The sequence below is a fragment of the Lonchura striata genome, chromosome 27, assembly GCF_050655825.1.
Source record: "Lonchura striata isolate lonStrDom1 chromosome 27, ASM5065582v1, whole genome shotgun sequence".
Classification (NCBI taxonomy): domain Eukaryota; kingdom Metazoa; phylum Chordata; class Aves; order Passeriformes; family Estrildidae; genus Lonchura; species Lonchura striata.
This window is the reverse complement of record NC_140729.1, coordinates 357,403-382,594: the sequence shown is the minus strand read 5'-3', so window position 1 is coordinate 382,594 and position 25,192 is coordinate 357,403. Positions and strand designations below refer to the sequence as shown.

The following is a 25,192-nucleotide window of genomic DNA, read 5'->3' as shown; positions in this document are numbered from 1 at the left end:
CTGCCCCCCCAGGTCACAGTTTTGGGGTATCCTTGAGTTTCCACACGCCGAGGGCAGCTAGGAGAGGAACTGCCTGAGGGGCTGGGGAGGGGCCCCATGAGGACATCTCCAGGGTCTGGCCATGCACTTGGTGTTACAATTATTATCCACTATATTATTATATGTCTTTTGCTGGTGGCAGCAGTAGTGCTGCCTCTGTCGCCTCCCACTCCTGGTGGTTCCCAGGTCTCTGTCCCCAGTCCCATGGTGGCAGTGACTGTGAGACCCAACTCTCACACCATCATTTCCACACCAAGAAGCATCAGAAGACTCCTTCACTGACCCCAGCGTGGGACAAACAGCAGCCTAGACACCATTTCCAAGTGTTAACCATTTATAAATAGGTACATTTTTTCATACATACAGTTTTCATTGTACAGATTACAATCTGTATACATTTGGGGGGGGGAAATGCATTCTTTTGAACTTTTCACATCTATCTCACAGCTCACATGTACAGACAAGAAAACTCTGCTCAAGCAAATACAGCAAAGGAAAAAATATGTTTTCTTCTTTCCTTAGAGTTGAGAGGCGAAGGCCTCTGCTGTTGGCAGGGGCTGCTCTTCCCACTGCACAATATCACAACTGTGTGGTGTTCAATATATCAGAGAGAACAGAACATGCATTGGATAATATACTGTACAGAGAGAAAGTCCTTTACATCTGAATTATAGAAAAGCTAAAGGAAAATTTAAGTGTCTTAAAGATCTTCCCAGCAAGTGTCTCACAGGATGGCAACCAGGGAGTTGTACAAAGCACAAGGCAGGTGTAGTGGACGTGTTTGTACCCAACTCAGGTCCTCTCGGATGTGAAGACAGAAAGGAGATGGAACGCTGAATACAACACTATGGCAAAGAAAAGGCTGGACAGGGATGAGCCCGGCAGTACTGGCAGAGTCCACACGAGTCTCTGGATTATCAGTGTAGCAACACAATGGACTCTCTGTAGCACACAGCGCTGCTCTCAGTGGCTGGCTGAGCAGTGCACAGCGAGGCAGACCTGTGGGGACCCAGCTCTATGGGCACAGGACTGTCCCACCTACCCATTCTGACCCTCACTTGCCTCCCCACCGCCGTCCCTGGACAGCAGCGCCCAAAGGGATGAAGTCTTTTAGCAAAGCAGCTCTGTTTTCACAACCACAGGATGTGATCCCATCCCATGGGACCCGGCTGCTGACTCTCCAGTACCATGACAGCTAGAAAACGAGCAGGGGGAAGGACACGGCTGGTGGGTTGGGTGCCTGGTGGCTTTCCCCATGATGGCCGCGCTTGCTGTGACCTCTTGGGTCGGTCTGTACCAGTTTGGTGAGATCCAGCTGTAGAGTCAAGAGTTGGACACGAATGCATCTTGCTAAAGAATTGAGCCCTTAGTGGTTTATATTAGAAAAAAGAGTTTGATTGAATGAAAATCCAGCAATTATTCACATAAAGCTGAAAAAAATGCAGATTCACTTTCAACCATTGTGCTTTGTGTCCAACACACCCTCCACCAGCCTGCAAAGTGCAGCCGGCGTGGGGTGAAGGCTTTGATTTGCGGAGGTCCCAGCAGGTACAGCAGCTCTTTCCCTAAGCCCTTGGGTAAATGCTGATAAACCAGTAGAAGAGTAACCTCAAATTCCCAAGAGTACAGCAAAGTACAACCACCAAGGAGCTCGCGGCAGCGCACCAAGGACCCCCCAGGCGAGGAGGCGGAGGACGAGCAGGCACGCTGGCTTGCTTGGGTCTCTAGATAAGGCAGAGCTGGCACTTCGGTTTTAGCTAGACTTCTCCTGGGTAACCCTGAATATACAGCAACTTTTGTAAAGGAGACTGCACCGCTCCCACTTTACTACCCACCCTGGTTCCAGACCCAATCCCAGCATGACTCCAGTGTTTGGCATATGCACGCTCACACGTTCACACCAGCCACCTTCACACCAGCCACCAGTTTTCTTTACAGTCAGGTTAAAGAAAAATAACCAAAAAGTTCAGTGCTTAGACTGAGCTGGGCACTGGTGCCACAGCGGACAGCCCAATGGACACAGATCTCAGATTGTTGGAACCATCACAGTTCTCCCAAACAGTGACACAGAGAAGGCAGCTCAGGCTATACTTCCTTCAAAGTGTCTTTGTAAAACCCTCCTTTTCCTAAGCAGTTTAATGCCCTCTCAAGACTCTGTCCAAAGCCCTCTGATGCCACCCCCAGCCTGGCTGGTGGGACTCTGCAGAGCCCTCCACCATGTGGGTGTCCACTCCCCTGGGAGCACAGCATCCTCCTGACCTGGGAGAACAGCGAGAGCCAATGAACCCCCACTGAGAGATGGGGCAGACACCCACACCTGATGCTGGAAGAGAAGATTCCAGCTCTGCAGCGGCACACCTGGGTCTCGGAGCAGCCACAGGTGAGGATGAGAGACACCTGGTGGGAAGGTTGGCTAAAGAAAGGGGTCAGCTTCAGCATCACTTCTAGCACTGCCTTCAGCATGTACCCCAAGAATGAAAACTGAAGTTTCAGTCTCCTCAAGAATTGGCTTTACTCAGTGGACCCAAAATCCTGCTTGCTAAAAGATGGGGCTTGCCAGTGGTACCACTGCAGTCAGGAGGGCATGAAGGCACCAGCTGGCAGCATTGACCTGCATGTTAATTACTGAAAAAGTAATTAATACACAGCACAGACATACAGGACAGCTGTATGAAACTGAGTGTGATCCCACAGTGTGGCCTGATCTTGTCAGACCCAGATCTAAGGGTAGAGGATGAAGGGAACTTGTGCTCCCCTAAGCACAATGGGGCCATGCCAGCACAACAGAGAATGACCCCTGCTTCTCCTCATGCAAAGACCAAATTATGACTCTGAAGACATAGGGGACTGAGAAAGAACAGCTTTTTCAAGAAGAAATGTGCTTCTTACCCACCTGGTGACCACAGCAGCCATCCTGCCTCAACTTTTCCTAAGCAGAATTGCCAGGGAAGTGCTTTAAAACCACTGCAAATAATTTTGTATTCAAAAATTACTCAGTTGATGCTTATATACAGGAGTCAGTTCTTGTGCTATAAATATTATGATTCATTGCTTTGTTTCTTTTCTCTTCTTTTTTTTTGAAAAATACACTGAGACATGAGCTGTTTTGCTATTTTTCTAATGAAGACACTACTCACGCTTAAATATCCAGTATTTATCATAGTAACAAATTCAAACAGTAAAGTGCACCCATTTACAGAGAGAACAGATGGAAAACCATTAGTGCAAGAATCCTGTGGAAAATGTAACACGTGGAATCGTGAAAAAATCTGCATGCTGCAGTGTTTCAGGCCTTCTTCAGCTTTGTGGTTGTGTTAAAAGCGTGAGCTGTTTTCTTTTTCCCTTAAAGCATCTTCAGAAACTGGGAAGTTACACACAGGAGTGGTGTGGGGGGATGTTCTGAAGGACAGGACTGGGAGCACAGGCCAGTGAGTAGTGGAAGCAGAACGTGGGCAGGGCTCCTCCACTGCCCCTGCACCACCCTGGCGTGGCAGGGAGAGGAGCGCCGGCGGCGTCTCACCCGGCCGGACAACACAGGGACAGGGCTGAAATGGGTTACCTTTTCCTTTCAAAGAAGCAGCCATAGGTAGGAAGCCACTCACTCAGGCAGAAAGCTGGAGGATGGGAGGCACTAAGCAAAGTGACTGATGCTGCTCCAGACTCAGGATACGTCTCTCAGCTATGGGCATGTGGGATGTGGAGGAGAAATCAGTTATTCCTTACAACACAGAGCATGTTATTTCAGAAATGAGAGGAAGAAAGAAAGCCATCACAGCCCATTTTCAAGGAGAGAAGCCATGCACAGAGCTGGGTGTCCCCACGGGGTACCCACCATCAAAGGGGTCCCAGCCAGCCCCCCATCTTACAGACTCCTGGGATAAAACACAGTCAGCACTAGGTTGCATCTCAAGGAAGAAAACACCAACCTCAATCCAAATACTGGCTTTGACAAAGACCAAATGGTCCCTGGGGCCCCCCAAAATTGCCAAAACTCATAGAGGAACCCCCCCTTCCAAATATTCTCCATGTGTCTATGAGACACAAGCCTCCCCTGGCCCAAGGTGTGCATGTCCCAGCTTGCTCTGAGCAAGTTAGGCAATGAAATAGCAATGAGATGTGCTGAGCCACACAGGGAAAAGAAATGCCCCATCAAAGCCAGGGTTTGCTTTAGGACCCTGTCCTGAGCTGGTGTGAAAGGGTACAGCTGCAGTGATGTGTTGCTGGGATATGCTCACTCACGCCAGCAGAGGTTGGAGCCCGTGATTTGGTTCAGGAAGTCTTGCAATCGATTCGCAGTAGCCCTTTGGAGGTATTGCTCCCCTGCTCAGCACTGAACTACTCCCAAGAGTTGATATGAGTGAGGTTTGGCATCGGGCAACAGGCACTAGTTTGCTTTAAAACAAGCTACAGCGTTAACACTCTCCCCGTCATCCCACCCTTCACCCTCAGAACACAAAAGGCAGATTACAAACCCACCAGGAATAAAGGAATCAGTAAAGGAAGTTCTTCCCCCCACCTCAAAAGAAATTTTCAGCAAATAATTGAAAAATTATTGAAAAGCCGATTAAAAAGGATTTTGGTACCGGCCCCTGCTTTTCACATTGTCTTTATGTGACTTTCATTTGATTACAAAACTGAAAATAACAGGAAAAAAAAAATAGCCTGAACTGAAAAATTTCCTGAAATAGATAACATAAATAAATTATAAATAGGTCTCTCTGAACTACAGCTTCTCAAAAAGCAGCACATGGTCTCTACCATGTACAGATATGGAACATGGTGTCCCTTTCCAGGATTTTGGGAAGAGAGGATCTCAGAGGAGCATAGGCCTTGCTACAGCCCCTGCTCCCTGGCAGGACTGAGCCAGAGGGAAGGGATGCTGCAGGGTTGAGACTGCAGAAGGACCCTTCCTTTTTTGGGACCATCATGCCATGTTCTACATCCTCATCATAAAAAACTGTAGAAAGATTTTAAGAATTGCAATTTTCTTCTTTGAATACCATTTCGTAAGTCAGATTTTTGCTCTTCCTTGCAAGTGATAAATCCCCCCTAGATGAAGTCCCCACACTGACTTGACCCATGCAAATGCTGTGGGTGAGGTGAAGTCTGCCAACATGTGAAGAAGTTAGTGCAACCCCAGCTCATGCACAAGAGGCTCCTGGCCAATTCTCTTGGCTGATTAAAACACATAACAAAGGGCCAACCTTACACCCTCAATGCTTGTAAAATGCCCCAGAGCAAAGAAATCAGTGTGAGGGCACCCGGGAGGTACTTGGAAATTGGCAAAGTGCTGTGTGATCCCCACCTATTCTGGCCAGTGACAAGTTAAATAAGGAAGGAAAGTGCTGTAAGCCAGCAGAATCAGAATGGGTACTGTGGGTGCTGTGCACAGCTACTGGTGTTAAATCGGATCGCTGAGGGCTGGCACGGTGACCTGGGGATGCAGCCTTGGGAAAGGCTCCTGTGGAACTCCCTAGGAATTCCCATTAGAGTTGAGTAAGAGATCATTGAAACAAAAGAAACCAATTTAAATCCAAGGCAATTGTTGCTTGAAAAAGAGCTGGTTACCTCCTGCTGCGTAGGGATATCTCTGGACCACCCCACACCATGGACTAAGATATCCTGGTTGGAACTTTGCTGGAATTGGGCAAATGATACTGGCTCGGCTGATGCTGGCTTCACAGTCAGCTGGGGAACGAAAGGGCTGGAGCACGTGCATGGCTGTCTGACCACCACATAAAGTACCGGAGAAACTTGATCATGTAGCTATCAAAGAGAAATAAAAATAATAATAGTAATAATAATAATAGTATGCATGGAAATCAAGCTTGGAAGTGTGTGCTGAAAACATGAGGGTCTCACTCCAACAAGTATCTTTTACACATTAGACTCCACAAATGGTCTCTTTGGTTTGATTGGGGACGTCTGCCCTTGCCTGGAGTCCCTGGAGAGCTGCCTGTACAGGTTATCCTGGTAGGCCTGCGCCACGGGCAGCGTCCTTGCCACCTTGACGTCGGGGTATGAGGAGGCTTGGGTGACTCTCTCCAGGAGGTCTCCCCGGGACCCATTGGCCAGCATCCCATGGGGGCTGTAATAGTCTTCCTCTAGCAAATGGCCATTCTGTGCATTGTTGGTTTTGTTATAAAAGGCAATGTTGCTGATTGAAGAGGGTGGGCTAAAGGATTCCGGCTGGGGCAGATTGCCAGGTGATGTAGGACTAATGACAGTGTCCACTGACGACACAGCCCAGGTCCGGTTCTGCTGATGGAGGTGGGGGTACTGCTGAGTCCGAGCAGTTTTATCTATGATTCCCATGAACGGCGTGGTCCGGGAACGGGCTGGCTCACTGGGGTAGCCCCCCTGCGTGGGCGAGACTGGAGACAGCTCATCGCACGATCTGTCATAGGCTGGCTTGAGGGGAATCTCCATTTGCTGAATTGAAGCAGAGGGGCGAAAGTTGGGAGTCAGGTTGGACGTGGAGGAGATGCTGTTGCTGGAAGGGGAGAAGCGGAGGCCAACGCTCTGAGAGTGGAGTAGAGGCCTTGGAGTCGGTGGGTGAGGCTTGATTTCGCTGGGATTGACTGTGATGGGCCTTCTTATGAGGTGAGACACATCTGGAGAGCCCAGCTGGTTGGCAGGGAGGGAAGAACGCTCCAGGTCAAGTTTTGAATGGCACACTGGATAGTAGGAGGCAGACTGGCTTCGCCCAATCTGAGGTGTCTGGCCGTACCTCATCCCCCCTCTGTAAGCTGAGGATGGTCTCTGTGGAAGGTCTTCTTTGGCCAGCCCTCCGTGCTGACAGATGGCTCCCGCGCTGAGGCTTGCCTGCACGTGCTGCACGGGCCTGCTGTCGCCCACGATGCCCCCAATGGAGCCCTGGTAGACCAGCCGGCTCTGGCTGACCCCCATGTCCCCTGAGGACGACTGGTACTTGCTGGCCATCGAGTGGGCAACCTGGCTGTAGGCACCGGTTGGGATGACAGTACTGGAATGGACGGCAGAGCTGGGCTGATTGCTCCTCACGATCTGCGCCTTGGCTGGCTGCAGCCGCAGCCCTGGCTGTGGCACGGCCACGGGGAGCTGGGGCATCTGGAAGGATCTCTGCGTCATCTTGGAGAGCGGAGACTTGGGTCTGCCAGGAAGCTGGGAGACCCCGCTGGGCTCCTGCTGGTAGCGGACCGGGGAGCCGGACTGGGAGCGATAAACGCTCATGCTCTCCGCGGGGGGACTGGCGCGGTACTGGGGGCCTCTGCGCAGCGGAGACGGCGGCGGGCTCTGGTACTCCTTCCCCTGGCTTCCCACGGGAGGGGGGCTGAAGCGGTAAGTGGAGCCCTGGTGAGCTGGGGATGTGTGTGGAGGACTGGGTCTGTAATGTGAGTTTTGGTGTGTTGGAGACAGAGCAGGAGATGTGGACTGGTACCCTTGCCTGGTCGGTGAACCCACAGAGCTGTTGGACCTGAAATCAAAGACCTGATGAGAGCCAAGAGGTGAGCCGGAAATGTAGGCAGAGTCCCTGTGAGCTGGAGATGGAGGTGGGCTCTGGATGATGGGCAGCCCTTGGTTTGGCCTGGACTCTGTCTGTAAGCCAATGGAAATATTTTCTACATCCTGCTCGAGGTATTCCTCCTCAAAGATATCTTGCACAGAATACAGCTCTTCATGCTGGGCTTCGGGTTCTGGCTCCACTGGGAGTGGAGGTGATGGTTGCTGCTGCTGCTGCTGCTGCTGCTGCTGCTGCTGCTGTTGCTGCTGCTGTTGCTGCTGTTGCTGCTGCTGCTGCACCTGCCTGCACTCCTCCTCCACTCGCATCAGCAGCCGCTGGATCTCACGGTTGTTAGGGCACAGCTTGATGGCCTCATTCAGGTCCTCCAGGGCTGCTGAAAACTGCCTGCTTGACAAAGGAACAGAAATGAGAACTGAAAGTACTTTGGATTTGGATGGAGCTGCTTTCAAAGATTCCAGGGGAATAAAGTGGCTTGCGCGTGTTACTGAGGGAGAGAGCTGTGATTGCTACTGCTTGCTGCACCTCTCACACGCTGACTTATGGGCCTCCCTTGAACTTGCATTATTCAAACAGAAGGAAAATTCTGGAGAAGAAGGCAACACAGTCCTTAGATGGCACAACCCAGACTAGCAAACACGCCTGCCTCTGCAGGTAACGTTAGGGGCTAATTAATTACTCCCCCTAGCATCACCATGAGCTTCATCTCTGCTTTACCAACACATTGATCACTGCAAGCCCAGTTCGCCAACTGCTTTAAACAAGCTCTGACAGAGCTACAACCACTTACGCCAGTGAAAATTTAACTCTTGCCAGATGCCAAGACCACGCAGCGTCAGGCCTAGCTCCAGAGCTCAGGGGCTCCCACAGGTCAGCGCTCTGGGCAAGGCTTGTCTCTCCAGTTTTGCAGTGGATTTGGCTAACTTCTCTGGAATGAAGCAATCAAGCGATGTGCCAGAGGCTGTGAGCCCAGGGGAAGTCTTTGTGAGGGAAAGGCCAGCCCAAGAGGTGTAACTGGGAGGTGGAGCTTTGAGAAGGAGGTTGTCATTTACAGGGACACTGTTCACTCTGGAGCAAAACTATGTGTTTGAACATGACTGTGACCTGGGAAAACCCACCACCTGGGGAAAAGCTCTCCATCCGTGATCCCCCCAGCATCTCCCAACACCAGCTTAATCTTCTGTACAAGCCATTGAAGATCAGGAATAAGGAAAGGCCTCCTCTTCTACAGCTGTGTGACACTAGGGGTGCTGCTGGGCATAGACTAGGACAGGAAGAAGTAAAGCCAAAGTGGTTACAGCTTCTGTTGGAGAGACCCAGGGAGAAAATGACACTGGTATGTGGGAGGCTGATTATCATCTGAAAAGGAACATGGGGCTTAAGGTTCTTCTTAATGTTTTGCAAACAATGGAGAGGAAACCATTAAAGGAAAGGCATTAGGTGTGTGCACAGCTCAGCTTGCAGGGTTCCTCTGTGGAACAGAAGGTTATGACTTCACCTTCCACATCAGGACCTGGTGGACCTGGACCACCTGGGCCAGGGGCCCAGTTCCACACTTGCCTCCAGCATGGAATGTCACACACTGGTGATGTTTGCTGAGCTGGGATGTTTGCACAGAGGGGCTCACATACCTGTGCTGCCATGTGAGACGTTCTGGCTGCCAATTAAACAGAGATGCAGTGGTGGCAGGGTGCCCAGTCCTTGAGACCAGGACTCTCAAGCAGCCCTGCTGCTCATTAGAAATGGCAAATGGATCTAATCTCACATCTTTTAGCCTTCAGGGAGGAAGGTGAACAAAGGAGATCCCTGTGCTGCAGCTCTCCAGGAGCTGGTTGCAGTGCCCAGGGCACAAGTTCTGGCTGGAAGCTCCGTGGCCAGTGCCTGCCTGCAGCCACTGCCCAGCTGGTCAGCATCATCTTCTGGGCAGAAAGGGCTGCTAAGACAAACCTCTCAAAGCATTTCGACTCAGAAATCACCAAATGAGGGAGGGCATTACTTTGGAGTTTAGGACATCTGTGATCTCACTAATGAATGTTCCTTGGCCATTTTTCCCACGGGGGCACTGCCTGGCTCTGCAGGGTGGGTGCCCACCCTTGACGTGACAGGCTCGCAGAGACTGGCCCCTCACACCCTCCTCTCTGTCCCTCCTCACCTGCTGCTGCGTTTGGCCCTTGCTCTTGCATAGTAAGCTTCATAAGACTTCGGTTTCAGCTCCAGTGCTTTAGTGGCAAATTCCTCTGCCATTCCAAAATCCTGTCATTTGAATAGGTGTGCAGGTAAGTAACTGAATAAATTTAGAAATAAAAATACATACAGCATGGAAGAAAACAAACTTAGTATGGACTTTCTTTTTCATATTGCATGGAAAACTCGATGTTTTTGGAATGTTTTACATGGATTCAACATCATTTACTGACGGAGCTATGATGGCATTTCCAAAGACTCAGGTGTTGTTTACCCAAGTTGCTGTCATCACCCACAGAGGCCAGCAAGCCTCACTGTGTCCCCAACATGTGCATGTAAATCCCTCTCCAACAATCTACAGTCTTGAGGAAACATCTGGTCTTGCAGAGGCTGGAATGTTATCTCATGAACGATTTTTTTCCATAGTTGAAAGCAATAAGAAACCTTTCCCATGCCCTTCTGCTTCCCCGAACACACTGACATTCTTCAAGGGGCTGAAGCAAATTGCCTGTGAAGGACAGGGCTCCATTAGCTGCAAACAGGACTTGCCTGGCAAAGGTCTCCTATCAATCCCACTATTCCTCACTTCTCCATGACAGCTCACCTGGGAGGATAGTTTGGAAGCAGGGAGAGGGTGACCGTGTAGGATGGGCCTGCTGTGGGTGCTTTCAAGGGGCAGTGCCATAAAACCAGATTATCAACTCTGGTTCAGACCCTGTCACCACCCTCCCTTGCCTTGTTCTGAATGCTTCACATCCTGCTAAGCTCAGCACTTGTGAAGGAGAACTCCTCCTAGTGGGGAGGATTCCATTTCACAGCCAAACACTGCTCTGGATTGCTGCACTGGCCTATGACCTGAGCAGCTCTGGGAGAAAGGACTGAATAGTGCTGCTCCTGATTTGTTCAAAAACTTGTGATGCCAACTCTTGTTATGGGCATGCCCTGCCTGGGGAACCTTATATTTCTGTTTGTACCTGCAGTAGCAGTTTCTGAGGAGTTACTGTCCAACAAACTGAACTGGGAAGGCAGTCATGAGACGGGTATCTTTATGGTCTCATCTACAGGTGCACAAACTGCAGGAGCAATTACAACCCTCTAGAATTTTCTATCACAAAACCTGCATTCCCCAGTTAATGATAACCCAAAAATCTTGTGCTCAAAGCACAGGACAAGAGCTGGAGTTGATTAGCTGTGAATTGGCTAATTTAAAGAGAAGGTTCACACTTTTTCTCCAAACTGTGTTTGTTCACCAGCATTAAGGTTTTACTCCCCTTGTTTTCCATCTTTCTTCCTCAGTGAAAAAGAAATGAAGGTGTCCCAAAAGCTCCTTCCCCTCCAGTATGGCTCATGACCTCAGCTATGTCACTGAGTTTATGGGGACTTTAATTTGTGGAAGTTAAAGCCGCTGCACTCCAAGTCAGGGAAGGGTGGCAGAACAGGCATCTGCATGAGCTGGTTGCTGGATGCTGCCAGATTGCAGTGGGGAATGTGACAGGGATCTGGAAGTTCTGGGAGTCTTGTGGAGGTGTTTCTGGATGAGTCACTGCCCTGAGGAAGTGCTAACCCCCCTAAGCATATGCTCCTTCATTTGAAATTAATTAGTATTCAAAGGAGCATATCTTCTGGCTCTTCCTCACTGCTGCCCCAGAAATCTGGAAAATGCCTCCACCCCCATATGACGATGTGAACATCATCATCAAAAGGGAGTAATAAAAAATTCAAAGTGCTATAAACATAGCAATGAATTTTTAATCATCTGAAACACATACTAAATCCCTACTGCTTTGGAATTATAAAATGTCAGTGCTCTGTGAAGGACAACCAGGTTATAGAGAGGAGAGAGCTGAGAGACCAAAGCACGACTGGGGAGGACATGTCTGTGCAGAGGCACAAAGCTGTCTGGTTGTGCCATGAAAAGAGGGGACACTTACATTCATTTTCCTTCGACACCGGGATAGGTTGAGAAGCAGTGACACCTTCAGCTCACGGAAGGTTTTCAGGTCTTCTCCAAACCCTTCTCTGGGGAATTTTTTCAGAGCATACTGGTAGCGCTGGGCAGCCTCTTTCACTTTACCTTTCTATTAGAAGGAAAACATGTCAAAAGTCATCCTTGGTTTGAGTATACCTCCCTGCAGAGAATTCACTCACCAGCCCAACCAATGTTTTAGGTGGCTAAGGAAGCACAACTTCACTACTTAGCTCCTTCCTAGAAAAGAAGGGCAGAACATTTGATCAAGGGAACATCTGAGCTGGAAAGGCAGATGCCTTGCACAAGTTGAGATCTCCCACTTCATACAGAGCTGTCACACTACAGCAGGAAACGTGGAGAAATGGTGTTAACTCGATACAACTCCATCTGGTTCTTGGCTGGATGGTCTTTTGAGCTGGAAAACACCCTTCACCCATTCCTGGAAAACACCCTTCACCCAAAGCTTAATACACATCCAGGAGGATAAGGGACACAAATTGTGGGACTTGGGGTGGAGCTCTGGGGCACAGAGAAGCTTCTGCAATAGCAAAGATAAATGTCATGAGCTGTGGCTCTGAACTTGAACAAACAGGGTAAGTGAGATTCGCCTCCCTGGACTTCAGATATTTGAAACTCTACATCTAAGTCTGTTAAGTGGGTTCCTTTTATAATTATTGGTATGCAACAGTCACCTTCAAAGGTGACTCATGTCTGCTATTTTGGGCAACTAATTTTGGGATGGGATGATGTGCATCCTGAAGGGGGGCAGCCAACAGGCAGGGTGAGAGAAAGAGGGCAGGATGGGATCTAGGACACACACAATTCCTCAGGACCCAGACATAAATATTACTGCTACAGTGAGTTTTAAAAACTTGTAGACTCAGGTTTCTCAGCTGTATCATGTATCTCTGGCCAGTAACTCCTACTACAATTCCAGCTTTGTGTATTTTCTGCTTCACCCTTAGCACCTCACAGTGAATCATTGCTGTACTTGCACAAGTTCTATGTGTGTGCAAATCTCCAGCTTTTAAAGATCAGCTTAAAACAAACAGAGAGCAAAAAAAAGACTGCCTAACTGCAACAGGGGAATGTCTCCCATGGGCTAAAGGACATGGCAAAGCCAGCTGTGTCCTGACAATCTGTTCTCATTGCAGAAGTTTATTCCGGGAGTTTTTCTGGGATATTCTATCCTGTTGCCTTGATCCCCAACAGTGAGCCCACTAGGTAATGACAACGCTGCCAGACCCGATGCAATGGCAGCAGTACTCTCAACAAACACTTAGGTCCTGCCGTTTGCAAAGAGGAGATTAAATACTGGCTCTAATCCAGAGCAGCTTGGCTTTGCTTCAGCTTTGTTACAGATTTGGGCAATCAATCCCCTCTTCTCCAACTCCACTAACCAAAACCAAACAGTTTAGAACACAAGGAATGCTGTGAGTGGGAGCTTTTACTTGCCATGGGCAAAGGCAGAAGCATTGGGATCACAGATCCATTTAGGCTGGGGAGGACCAATCACTGACCTAACATGGCCAAAACCTCACACCAAGTGCTGCTGCAAGCTGCATCTGTTCCGTATTCCAAACCCACCCTTCTCACCTTATAAAACATGTCTCCCTCCTCCATCAGCTTGCTCAACAGGATGATCATGATGTCTGGTTTGGAGGTTGCCATTGCCCAAGTTGCTGGACCTGTAGTGTACAGGATGCATGATGGGTAAAGAACTCATACAATGCAAAGGTGGTAGGAAGCTGGGAGGAAAAAAATACCCTAGGGTGGGAATTTCTGCTGGAGAGAACAACTTGGCATGGTCAAAGGGCAGAGTGCTCCAAAGGAATGAGCTGACAATTCCTCTGACACCTAAATTAATATCATCCCCCTTGCAATGGTTTTCCTTTGCAGCCATTAAGGCTAATCCCAGTGGTCTGGGAAAGGATGGAGCAGTTTCCACAAGAGGGCAGTGCTGAATATGGGACAGGCTGAGATGGGGAAACAAACTGTATTTAAAGGAAAAATCAGAGTGGTTACATAAAAGCATTTCTAAACTAAAATCTATGGAAGTGTACTAGGGAATCTGCAGTTTGACTGTTGATAGGTGGTTTGTGGTTAAGTGGATTGTGATTTCCAGCTTCACAAGATGTGAAAGACTAGAGTAGAAAACCCATTAAGGAAGAAAAAATTACAAAGGAAAGGTTGTCTGTAAGTGCTGCTGGTGCCGAAGGTGTCACTGGGCTGGGGGCACTGGCTCTGCACAGGGGCCACCATGCAGAACCAGCTCATATCTCAAGGACTAATACTGGGAGGGAAGGGGTGGCAAAAATTTGAGGACAGCCCATTAGTGTGGGTGAAGAGTAAGTCAACAATATTCTATAAGTAGATTCAGTACGTTTTGGGGGAAGGAGGTTAGTTTTTGAGTTCAAGTTATTCTCTGCAACAGTCATTAAAAAAATTATTTGAAGGTGAGGTAAATTAAAAGATTAGAGGTGTTGGGGACGCATGCAGACTAAATCAAACAGGAGAAAGCAAGGCTAACAAAGCTATCAGATCGAAGCTGATGCTGACAGCAATGAGATATACCTCGTGGGCGACTCGGTAACGTCTGACAACCTTCAAAGAAAGGAGAAAACAAGAAGTTGTAGGAGAGAGGGGAGAAAAAATGGATGAAGGTGAAAAAAAAAAAAGAAAGGAAAAAAGCAGCTGTGAGAGGCAGGCAGCGAGGAAGCCAATGCACCAGCAAAATCCCCTTTCACAGGAAAACATAACGTGAGCAGCTGTGTGGCGCAGTGCAGGTACACTGAGGTCTGGAAGCATACACAGAGCAAGTAAACGCAGCAGCTCACAGCAAGGCATGGACAGAGTACACTTGGCAACTCAGACTAATAAAGACAGAAAAAGCATTACCAGAGGAAAGACCTTGCCAAAGAAACAGTTGTTTATTGACTAACTTTTGCTAAGTAATGCCACAGGAAAACAAAGTCTCCATTTCTCTAAAGAGAACCAAGTAGTCCTGGCTTGCCATCTGCTTTCGGAGTGTGAAGCAGTGGCTGGGGCTGAGGCTGCCTCTGGGTTATACTTGTATTTTCTGGGATGCCAGCCCTACTGTTTGAGTCCTGACTGAGCACAGAGCTGATGGCAGTGTCCCCCTGCTCCTACCTATCTTTGCTCCTTTCTTCAGGAGGGTGACGACAACCGAGGTGTTGCGGCAGCCCACTGCTCTGTCGAGGGGCCGCATCCCGCTGTAGTCAACGTGCTCAATCATGGCCCCATGGTCCACCAGGAACTGAACCTGCAGTGAGAAGCCCAACAGTCAGTTCTGTTCTTGGCTGAGACCCCCACACACTGCTGGGGGTGCTTGCTCTCCTCCACTGCCTGGGCTAAAAGCAACTCCACAGGGTCTGAGGGTACACTGTGGGAAGCAGGTCGAGGGAGGGGATTCTGTCCCTTTACTCCATTCTGGTCTCTGGTGAGACTGGAGGGCTGTATCCAGCTCTGGAGTCCCAAGCACAGGAAGGACATCAACCTGTTGGAGCAAGTCCAGAGAAGGCCCTGGAGATGCTCCAAAGGCTAGAGAACCTCTTTTAAGGAGGCTGGGAGAATTGGGATTATTCAGCCTGGAAAAGGCAAGGCTCCAGGAATACCTTAGAGCCCCTTCCAGTGCCAAAAGGGGCTCTAAAAAGGTTGGAGAGGGACTTTGGACAAGGGCCTGGAATGACAGAATGGGAAGAGGGAATGGCTTTTAATTAAAAAAAGTAGGTTTTGACTGGATATCGGGAAGAAATCCTTCTCTGCAGTGGTGGTGAGGCCCTGGCACAGGGTGCTCAGAGAAGCTATGGCTTCCCCATCCCTTGGAAGTGTTCAAGGCCAGGTTGGACAGGGCTTGGAGCAAGCTGGGATAGTGGAAGGTATCTCTGCCCACGGCACAGTGTGGAACAAGATGGTCTTTAAGTTCCCTTCCAACTCAAACCATTCTGGGATTTTCCGATCAGCTTCTGTGGAAGCACCTCCCCATACAGAGGGCCAGGACTACATGTGTTTATTGCTACTTCAAGCTGAACTGTATGATTTTATGTCTTTTACACCAACTGCCCATTTTCTCTGGCTGTGCCACAGGCCACTCACCACCTCAGCATCGCCGTAGAACGCCGCCAGGTCCAGCGGCGTGCGGCCGTTCTTGTCCGCATGGTCCGTGGCAGCTCCGTTCTCCACCAGGGAACGCACCACGGGCAGGTGACCCTTCAGACAGGCCCAGCTGAGGGCTGTCAAGCCCTCTTTGTCCATCAGAGAAATGGAGGCACCTGGAAGAACAAGCAGCAGTTCACTTCAGAGCTCTCCACTGTTTAGCACTGTTTACCACAAACCCTCTGCTCAGCAATGACAGCTTGTTTTCAAGCTCTGTACATAATTATTAATTCCTTTATTAACGTTTCTCCCACCACAGATCCCACCCTCTGTGGCAACTTCAAATACACTGATGGGAACTGTGGCAAATGAGTTGATTCACACCAAGCTGCAAACTTTTTCACGCCTACCTCTGCGGGCTTTCCTGGCAAACATCTGAGTAGCATGATAGATCTGACTTCCCTCATCTGAAACCTCATCTTTTTAACTGCTATTTTTTTTTTTTTACTTAATCCAACCTCATTCCAGCCTGTGTGAGTCAGAGATGAAGACCATTTTGCTGTTTCAGCAGGTCACCATGGGGAATGAAGTCAGTTCAGCTCAGTTCTCCTAAAAAAGCACATATTTTCCCCTCTTCACTCCCCTCCCCTCTACCCAGAAGTACACAATTTCCAGCAGTATTTCTTCCTGAACTTTACCCAATATAAATACAACGTTGTGGGATACACTACTGCCAACTGCAAGCCAAGGAGAGGAGTACTTGACGTTTTCTTGGATGAAGAAATGGTGCTGCCATACCAACGGGTCAGTATTGCTCCACACGGCATATGGATACGGATATGAGAGATGAACAGCAGTTTTAAGTGAACACTCCTCTTCATGGCATGAAGACAACTCCTGTTGCCATGGCACAGCCATGGCTCTGGCTCTGGCAAGTACAGAGATTATCTGTATCAGCTCTGCTCCTCCGAGGAGCTGCAGCTACCTGCGGGATGCTCCTGCCAGCAGCTGGGATGAATTGCTGCTGCAGTGCTTTTCTCCTGGAGGCAAACTCTAAACGTCCCAGCATGAGATTCCCTGCCTCTAGAATGTTCAGTGAATGTGGGAGTAATGTGAATTTCCTAAACGTTCCCGCTCATCCCAGCTGACACATTCCTGGTCTGCACAGGTTGCCCAGGTGAGAGCAGACTAAGAGGCCTCCCTGCTGGCAAAAACTACTTGTGGAGGAGTACAGCACAGCAATGTTTGCTCCAGGTGTGCTCAGAAACCTCTGCCCAGAGCTCTCAACGCAGCCGGAATGTCAGTGGGGGAGGAGACAAACAGCACCTGGAGCAATCAGGAATGCCAAGGTGGGAATGGGCTGCAAGGTACAGATTCCGGGATAACAGTGTAGAATCACAGACTCATCTAGGTTTGAAAAGACTTTAATATCATTGAATCCAACTGTTCCACCAGCATTGCCAAGCCCTCCACTAATCATGTCTCCAAGTGCCACATCTTTAAATCCTTTAATCTCTCCAGAGATGGGAGCTCCGCAACTGCCCTGCAGCAGCCTGTGCCAGGGCTGAACAACCCTTTCAGTGAAGAAATTTTCTCTCCCCTAGAGCAACTTGAGGCTTTTTCCTCTAGTGCCTTATTCCCTGGGAGCAGAGCCCAGTCTCCATCTGGCTACCCCCTCCTACCAGGAAGTTGTGCAGAGCCAGAAGGTCCCCTTGAGCTGCTCCCAACTCCCTCAGCCACTTATTGTACTCCAGATCCTTCCCCACCTCTGTTTTCTTCTTTGGATACGCTCCAGCACCTCTAAATACATTGCCAGTCTTTTCTCATGTTGCCCACACTGTACCCAGGAACCATTCTGAAGCTGTGGGAAAGCCCCTCCAGATGATCCTGAGCTGACCCAAGCCCAAATTTTGCTCAGGATGAAGCTGGAGCTGGTGTGGCAGGATGTAGCACAGCTGGTCCCCAACACCTCCCAGCACGTGCTCTAACCTTGTGCAAGCAGGAACTCCACGGTGCCCAGATGTCCCTCGGATGCGGCCATCATCAGCGGCGTGCGGCCCTGCTTGTCTGCCATGTTCACGTCAGCGCCGTGCGTCAGCAGGAGATCCACGATCTGCAGCACACAAAGCAAGCACTCAGGTTACACATGGAGACATAGCTGAGGAGATGCCAGAGCCAAGGAAGAGCAGAACAGACCCCACATTCTAAAAACTCCCAACGCTACAGGCATGGTGGCCTCTGGGATTGCTGAATGGATGATTAAGCATTATGAAAATGAAGGGAGGTATAAGGACAGGAAAAATGTTCTTGTAAGTCATGAGCATCCCATTTGCTTCTCAAATGGTGAGATAACCAGGGAAGCTGTGGCTGCTGCCCCATCCCCGGAACTGCTCAAGGCCAGGCTGGATGGGGCTTGGAGAAACCTGGGTTAGTGAAAGGTATCCCTGCCCACAGTAGGGGGATGGAATTAGATGGTCTCTTAAGATCTCTTCCAACCCAAACTATTCCATGATTCTATGATAACACAGGACTTAAGCAAAGCTGTCTGCAGCCAGCCAGAGTTTGGGGTGATAGAAGAACCAGCTTCTTTTTGCTCTGACCATTCCCCAGAAGAGCTGGGGCTTGTCTTCTCCATGCCTATTCCAGCAAGACAGAAGGGACAACTTGACCCACCATCTCGGGCCACCCCGGGGCGAGAGGGCCTCACTGACCTGCCAGTGTCCCTGTCTGACGGCGCTGAAGAGCGGCACGACGCCGCGGCGGTTGGGCTGCGCCACCGCGGCGCCCTGCTCCAGGAGCAGCCTGCACACCTCCAGCTTCCCGCGCCCCGCCGCTGCCGTAAGAGCTGCACGAGACAGGAGAGCAGTCAGGGAAAGAGCCGCGTGCTCAGTGGAGCGCTTTCCCATCCGGAAACAGGTCTTTCTGCTGGATTCCACAGTAATGGGGCCTGAAATGCCAGACCTATCTCATGGCAGGAAAAACCAACAACGAAAATGGGCTGTATTGGTACAGCTTGCACTCTTGTAATTTTAGTTACCTCAAAGGTCAACTCTTCCATGAAAAGTTTACATAATGTCAGAATGAGGCTGTTTGGGACAATCAGCTTTTACTGTTTTCTGCAAATCACAGTGAAATGGGATGAGAACCCAAATAAGTGCAAAATGATCTACAGGCACTTGTAGATCAAGGGGTGTCTGAGGTTCAAATGCAACTGAGGTTAAAGGTGTGACTTAAGTTCAGGTTTAGCTGCAAAGAAATGTGATCACAAATACATTACTGTTTTCCCTAATGCCACAGCCACAGACTGTGAGGCCAAATGTATCTGAGGAGGGGCACGATATCCAGAGAAAATAAAGGTCTTCAAGTACTCGACAAGACCTTCTTCAACCTGTCACTGCTTCATCCCACTGTGAGTACAAGGGAACAAGTGAGGGATCAGGCAGGACGCATGCCAGATCCTGCTAGCCACTGATATCAGCCATATTTGTGGCTTTTCTTTGTCCAAACAAGCACAACAGAGTGTAATCCGGGTGGAGGACTTTTATTTTCCATATCCTACTTTAGTCTGTAGATCTCTGAAACCAGGGAAACAACTGGAAAGCAAAACAGGATGGATTTGTTAATCTGTCTTCCAAGAAGAACACAATTTCTGGGCTTTGATTCTGGCCAGGGCTGATCCTACCATCCAGGGTCTTTGTGCAACCCAAAAATATCTCTCATTTTCATATGCTCATGATATTACAGGTGGGTAGAAGCAACACCTGAGAGCTCTTTTCCTGTTAACTCAGAGTGTGGTTGAGTTAGAGAACACATATTCAATCTGAAAATAGTTCCAAGTTCAGGACCTGCCAGTGGCTTGTTTCAGTATTAATTTTAGATTTTCTGGTTCCTCCCTCTCCCTAACTTTCTGTGCACTTCAGCACAGCTCCACTGGCTCCATGTTCTGCTGCTTCTGGTAGGAGTTGGAGCAGAAGGTGGGAGTCTATTTCTGACTGATGTCGCTTGTTTTTTCTTTGAAGTACATTTCTGTGGGTTGGCTGATTACAAGGTGTTGATGGGTTTCCAACTGCAACACTGTTAATGGTGGGGGATTTAATTTATTCTCTTCCATATTATGGCTGAGTTTTCTTCTCTTGGGGTTGAGAGACACCAAGAGTTAAATGAAAAATCATTCTGCTGCCACAAGCAGAACATTCTGCAAAATCTATAATCAGATCCATGTGGGTTTTAAACGTAAGCTACAAATATAGAAGGAAGCAGAGGGATTGGCATGCAGGGCTGCTAAACCTGCCTGCACTCGAAATGTTGCAGGTTAATTTGAGGTATTTTACATCAAAATTACTTGTGTTTGCAACAATGAAAATATTGTGAATCACTCCACTGTTTGGTGTTTATTTGGAGAAGATTTTACTGAAAAAGGATTATTTGATCCAGTATTTCTCTGCTTTCACTTGCAATTTCTTCTGCCTGTAGTGACATTTCTGCTGCTCTGTACCTCAGGGTCCAAGCAACTGGAGTGGGTGTGTGGCTCCAGCCTGTCCTTTGCAGCTCCAGCTCAAGGGAAGCTCAAAAGCTCCTGTGCTATTGAGCAGACAGACCTTGCTCCTCCAGGAGGAATTTAGGAGGATGAAAATGGGCTGGTTTGAAGTTTCACAGTCTGCTGGAGCGCTTCCATAGCCCAGCATAACCAAGGTGAGTCCACTGAGCCCAGCCAAGGAGCAGCAGCCAGGATCCTGCTCTGGTAAACAGGAATGTTCATTGTGCAGCTTTTCTGTGAGGATGTAGTTCCAGAAGGACCATTCACTGCAATAACCAAGTCTTGGCATAAACACCACACAACAACTGCTGTGTTTCTCAAAACAGCTCAAACAGAGCCTGAGACCAGGTTCAGGTGTGGAGGTGCAAATGCCATCAGCGAGCAACGTCAAACCACAGCCTCCTAAACCAGGGATCTGCAACAGGGCGTTCTGTTCCTGCTGCTGTGTTTTCTTGTAGAAAAAAACAACTTTATCTGGAGAAGGAATCATTAAACTGCTCCTATCCAGCACATGTATCTGTTTCACAGCCTGGCAGCAAGACAAACAGTTTGATGGAGATGTTTTTTGCACCTCCAACTCTGATGGAGATAGCATAAGTGACTCAGACACTTTTCTGCTGGGTTTTGATGTTAGTTCTGTCCCAGGGGGAAATGCTCCATCTGGAATTGGCTATAGTGTGCTGTCAGCAATTCCTAAATTTATGATGTCACTTGGCAGTGCCATTTGGATGATATCAGGCTGATATCATTGAGCCAGGCATTTGGTTCTGCTCTGTGGAAGATGAAACATCAGCAACAAGTATCAAAACTCAGACAGGCCAAGATTCAGACTTTCAGAGCAGACTGCTATTTTTAGGTGGAAACCTGCATTTATCTCCAAATTTATTTAAACTCTCTATTTACTTTGGGAAAATAAAAAATACAGTTATGTGAAAGTCAGTCTTGAGTTTCATATGAACATAGACTTGTTCCATGTAGACAAAAGGCTGCTCAGTTTTGTGGCTGGCTCATTTTCCCATCATACCTACTAACAATTTTAATGTAAAAGTGCATATTCCTTTGAGATGGCTCCCCAGCTTGTGTGTGATTTGTCAATCACGAATCCACATTCCCAACTCTCCCAGTTACTCAGACACCCCTCTCTGGTAGAGAAACTCCAAGATGTCTGGTTAGTCCAGCTTTTAGCATTTTGGGGGCAGAGGTGTGGGACAACAGAGATGGAAACAAGTGGGCTGGGAATGTCAGAGCTACGAAGGGGAGGGAAGGGGAGGGAAGGGAAGCTACAGCTTCTACAGAAATCACCTGTCTCTCCCCAGAGGCTGTCAAAGCTGTTGATCTGTGCTCTCTCCACCTCCTCTTCATCTTTTTCTGGAAGATCGAGCAGGTAGGAGACAATCTAAAACAAAGCGATGTGTCAGATCATGAACTTGAACATGTTATACAGGAACTGCTGACACCATCACACGAGCTGCTTGTAATACACAAGGGAATAGTCTCTGCCTGGCACCCTAAGATCAAAGAAATATTCTTTCTGAGATTAATTACTGAACTTGCTGCCCTGTACTAGCAAAGAAACCTAACCAAGTGTCTTGATATGACGGCACATGATGAGACTTGGTAGGGTCAGTTCCCTGTAACTGTGGCTGCTCTGTTGGAGATGATCTGGTGTGTGCAGTGGGTGCATCTCCTGGAGGAGGCAAGGCTGAGAGGAGGTATTTGGTAGGAAAGAAACGAATTCTTAAGGAAAGGAGAAGGAACTGGGGCTGCCATGGGTCTCTGGGGCTCTGTGAAGTACTAATGCCAGTGGTGGGCTTGGCACTGGCTTAACATTTGGACTCAATGACCTCAATGGTCCCTTCCAACCTAAATTATTCTATATATAATTTTCCCCATCATAAGTCTTTGTCAGGATGGCAGGAGGAAGCTCTCTGGCTCTTCTCTCCCTTGACACACAGTCCAAAGTGACACGTTCTCACAACTAACCCTAACCCTAACCCTAACCCTAACCGTGCTGGAGGAGCGGTGTAGACAACATGTGTTATCCCTGCTTAAAAGTTTATTCCAAAAGTTCATTCTGGCAACTTAAAGGCTTGTTATCCTTCCTCTCCTGGATGCCTGCCCAGACCACAGGGTTTACCAAGGGATCTGTGAACGCTGGGATGGGACAGGGAGGAAGAGCAGGACTCCGGACTCCACCTCCAGATGCTCTCTGGTGAGTGGGCAGGAAAGGCCAACCCTTGGTCTCCCTCCCTGCACAGGCAGAGTAGGTCCTACCTCGGTGTAGCCCATGCTGGCAGCAGCGATCAGGGCCTGCTGGATCGCGTGGCTCTTCTTGAACACTCCCTGCTGCTGTCCAGCCATGCTCCAGTCACACTGGATCAAGAACTTCACCACCTCCAAGTGTCCCCTGAGAGCGGCATGGACCAGGGCACACTGCCCATTTTTGTCCAAATGATCCACCTTGAAAAAGAGATGAAAAAATACAACTGAACAAAATCATGAGCAACACATCTTTGCTTCTTCAGAGTTTCCAATCCCGGCTTCAAAATAATGCCACATGTGCAAAATGTGCATTTTTCTGGTAAACTATCACTTCCATGACCAGAAAACAAACACTTCCAACAATGTCCCAGGCTCTGGCATTATCTTGGCCACAAATGCTTGCTTTGGGGAAAACAGCATTACTTTTTTTTAGGTTTCTCCAGTTTTCTTCAAAAACTCAAAGACTACAAAAATATTTTTTCCATTTTGTTCTGAAGTCCAGCACTCAAATTTTCTTGTGTATTGAAATACTACACACTGGCATTATCTCCTTTAGCTGTATCTACAAAAAGAAAACCAGTCTGTTTTTCAGGTATCAGTTCTTTTGAGAGTCCCAGAAGTGCCTCAGCCTGCAGTCAGGCACTGTAAGGCAAACCCAGTGCAGGCACAATCAATAGGAATCAGAGACAGTGACACCCCTGCAGGAACTTATTTGGTTCTTTTTTGGGGCATGGTTTCCACTTGATGCCTGAATACATCAGCTGGGATTTCTAGATATTATCCCAACAGGGATACTTGGAGAACACAAGAAAGGCAGGTCACTTATCATCCTCCTGCTGGTTAACCCCTTCTGTGTTCTGCAGTGTACTATTTATCATAAAAATAATAAGTAACTATTATAGTAATGTTTTTTTGCTAATATTAATTCATAGAATCACAGAATGGTTTGGGTTGGAAGCGACCTTAAACACTATTTCATTCCACTCCACTGCCATGGGAAGGGAGATCTTCCACTGCCCCAGGCTGCTCCAAGCCCTGTCCAACCTGGCCCTGGGCACTTCCAGGGATCCAGGGGCAGCCACAGCTTCTCTGGGCACCCTGTGCCAGGGTCTGATGCTAAATTGCAGTTATATAATTATAACACATTCACATTAATAATATATCAATGTTTCTCCATTCTCAACTCCTTCAGTAATCAGTATTGCAATTTTCTGCAAATATTTCAGTCTTCAAACTACGCCAAACTGTTTTGGCATATTTCCTCAGTACTGTTAGGGATACTCAAGGAAAACTATGAGTGGCAGGACTTATGTCACTAAACTCTCTCAAAATACCCAACAAAAGCGAAATACATTTTTTCCTTCATACTGTCCTCACATTATTACAGACAACACAACCCAGAAAGATCTAAACAGTCCTTCAGTCATCCTGACATCCATACCAAAACTACATAAACCCATATTTTGCCCTTTGAACTAAAATTAAAGATATAGAGAAACCACAAATTGTTTCCAGGAGGCTCCACTTCAAAAATCAGCATAATTTTCTTCTTCAACAAAGTATTTTGACTTGACTCATAATATACAATTAAAACTCTACTCAGCACGAAGCTAAACAAAGGGGATTTTTCTAGGGCAAGTCTGGTGAAAATTTTAGGAGAATGCGTCTCACGAAGATATTTAAAGACTATTTTGTGCTGGAAAAGCAGTGTTGCCATTTTAACCTTGTGAAGTTCAAGGATTTCTCCAGAACATCCTTATGCAGGTCACCAGTGCAGCATCACTAGGCAGCTCCTACCTCAGACCTGAATTCCAGACACCAATTACTGACTCTCAGGAGTTGGTATCAGTGTGGGACTTTTAAACCCACTACATTTTAGTAGAAAAAACACCACCAAAAGCAGCGTCCTGGCTTCATTGCCTAGAGCATGCTCCCTAGCAAGTGTTCCATGTCCTGCCTGCAACAAACACAGAGCAGTTTAGATCAGCTTTCGAGCAGTGTGGTTCCTTTACCTTGGCCCGTTTCTTGCACAGCAGCACCACGATGCTCAGGAAGCCAGCAGCAGCGGCGTAGCCCAGCGGGGTCAGGCCACTCTCAGAAGTGGCATCAACGTTGGCCCCAAACTCCAGGAGCAAAGCCACCATCTCTGCGTAGCCCAGGTGAGATTGGACACACAAAATGGGGGCGTTGTTCAGAACTTCTGTCCGATAATTCACATTTGCACCTCCTAAAATCAGCAGCCGACTGACCTGTGCGAGGAAGGAGAGCTGTAGGCCGAGCTTTACAGAGAGACGGGTGCTTATTGTCAGGGCGACAGGCAGCAGAAACCAGGGCCTCAGCTCGCCTCCAAGCACACAGCAAAGGACATAAAATGCTGAGGAAAAACGTCTGCCCAACAGATGATCCCATTTGATGCAGATGGAGCAGTTTAATAATTTCCCAAGTGGCTAGGAAGTGGTCTGAAGGGTGCTGCCACCCTTTGTTTTGGAACAAAGTCACTCCAATCCTGCTGCAGCATCTGGGCACATGGCAGGGACAGCTGGAGACAGCTGTACTCAACACCCTTCCCATGGGATTCCTCTCT

At 48.3% G+C, this 25,192-nt stretch overlaps 1 protein-coding gene across 17 annotated transcripts in view; it reads right to left on the bottom strand.

Annotated features, from left to right (window-relative positions):
- Positions 1 to 355: 355 nt before the first annotated feature.
- The window catches only part of TANC2 (tetratricopeptide repeat, ankyrin repeat and coiled-coil containing 2), a 154,792-nt gene continuing 129,955 nt past the window's right edge, over positions 356 to 25,192 (bottom strand). For 15 of the 17 annotated variants that reach the window (XM_021538563.4, XM_021538560.4, XM_085561617.1 and 12 more), the window contains 12 exons: positions 24,621 to 24,857; positions 22,621 to 22,806; positions 21,649 to 21,742; positions 18,521 to 18,654; positions 17,799 to 17,922; positions 15,810 to 15,985; positions 14,844 to 14,976; positions 14,268 to 14,297; positions 13,290 to 13,381; positions 11,656 to 11,802; positions 9,693 to 9,793; positions 356 to 7,927 (listed from right to left, as the gene is read on the bottom strand). In XM_021538563.4, the coding sequence (XP_021394238.2) occupies positions 5,917 to 7,927; positions 9,693 to 9,793; positions 11,656 to 11,802; positions 13,290 to 13,381; positions 14,268 to 14,297; positions 14,844 to 14,976; positions 15,810 to 15,985; positions 17,799 to 17,922; positions 18,521 to 18,654; positions 21,649 to 21,742; positions 22,621 to 22,806; positions 24,621 to 24,857 (3,465 nt within the window). In that variant the 3' untranslated portion in view covers positions 356 to 5,916. The remainder of the gene's footprint in view (positions 7,928 to 9,692; positions 9,794 to 11,655; positions 11,803 to 13,289; positions 13,382 to 14,267; positions 14,298 to 14,843; positions 14,977 to 15,809; positions 15,986 to 17,798; positions 17,923 to 18,520; positions 18,655 to 21,648; positions 21,743 to 22,620; positions 22,807 to 24,620; positions 24,858 to 25,192) is intronic. The other 2 variants (XM_077788385.2, XM_085561620.1) reach the window with 1 other exon arrangement.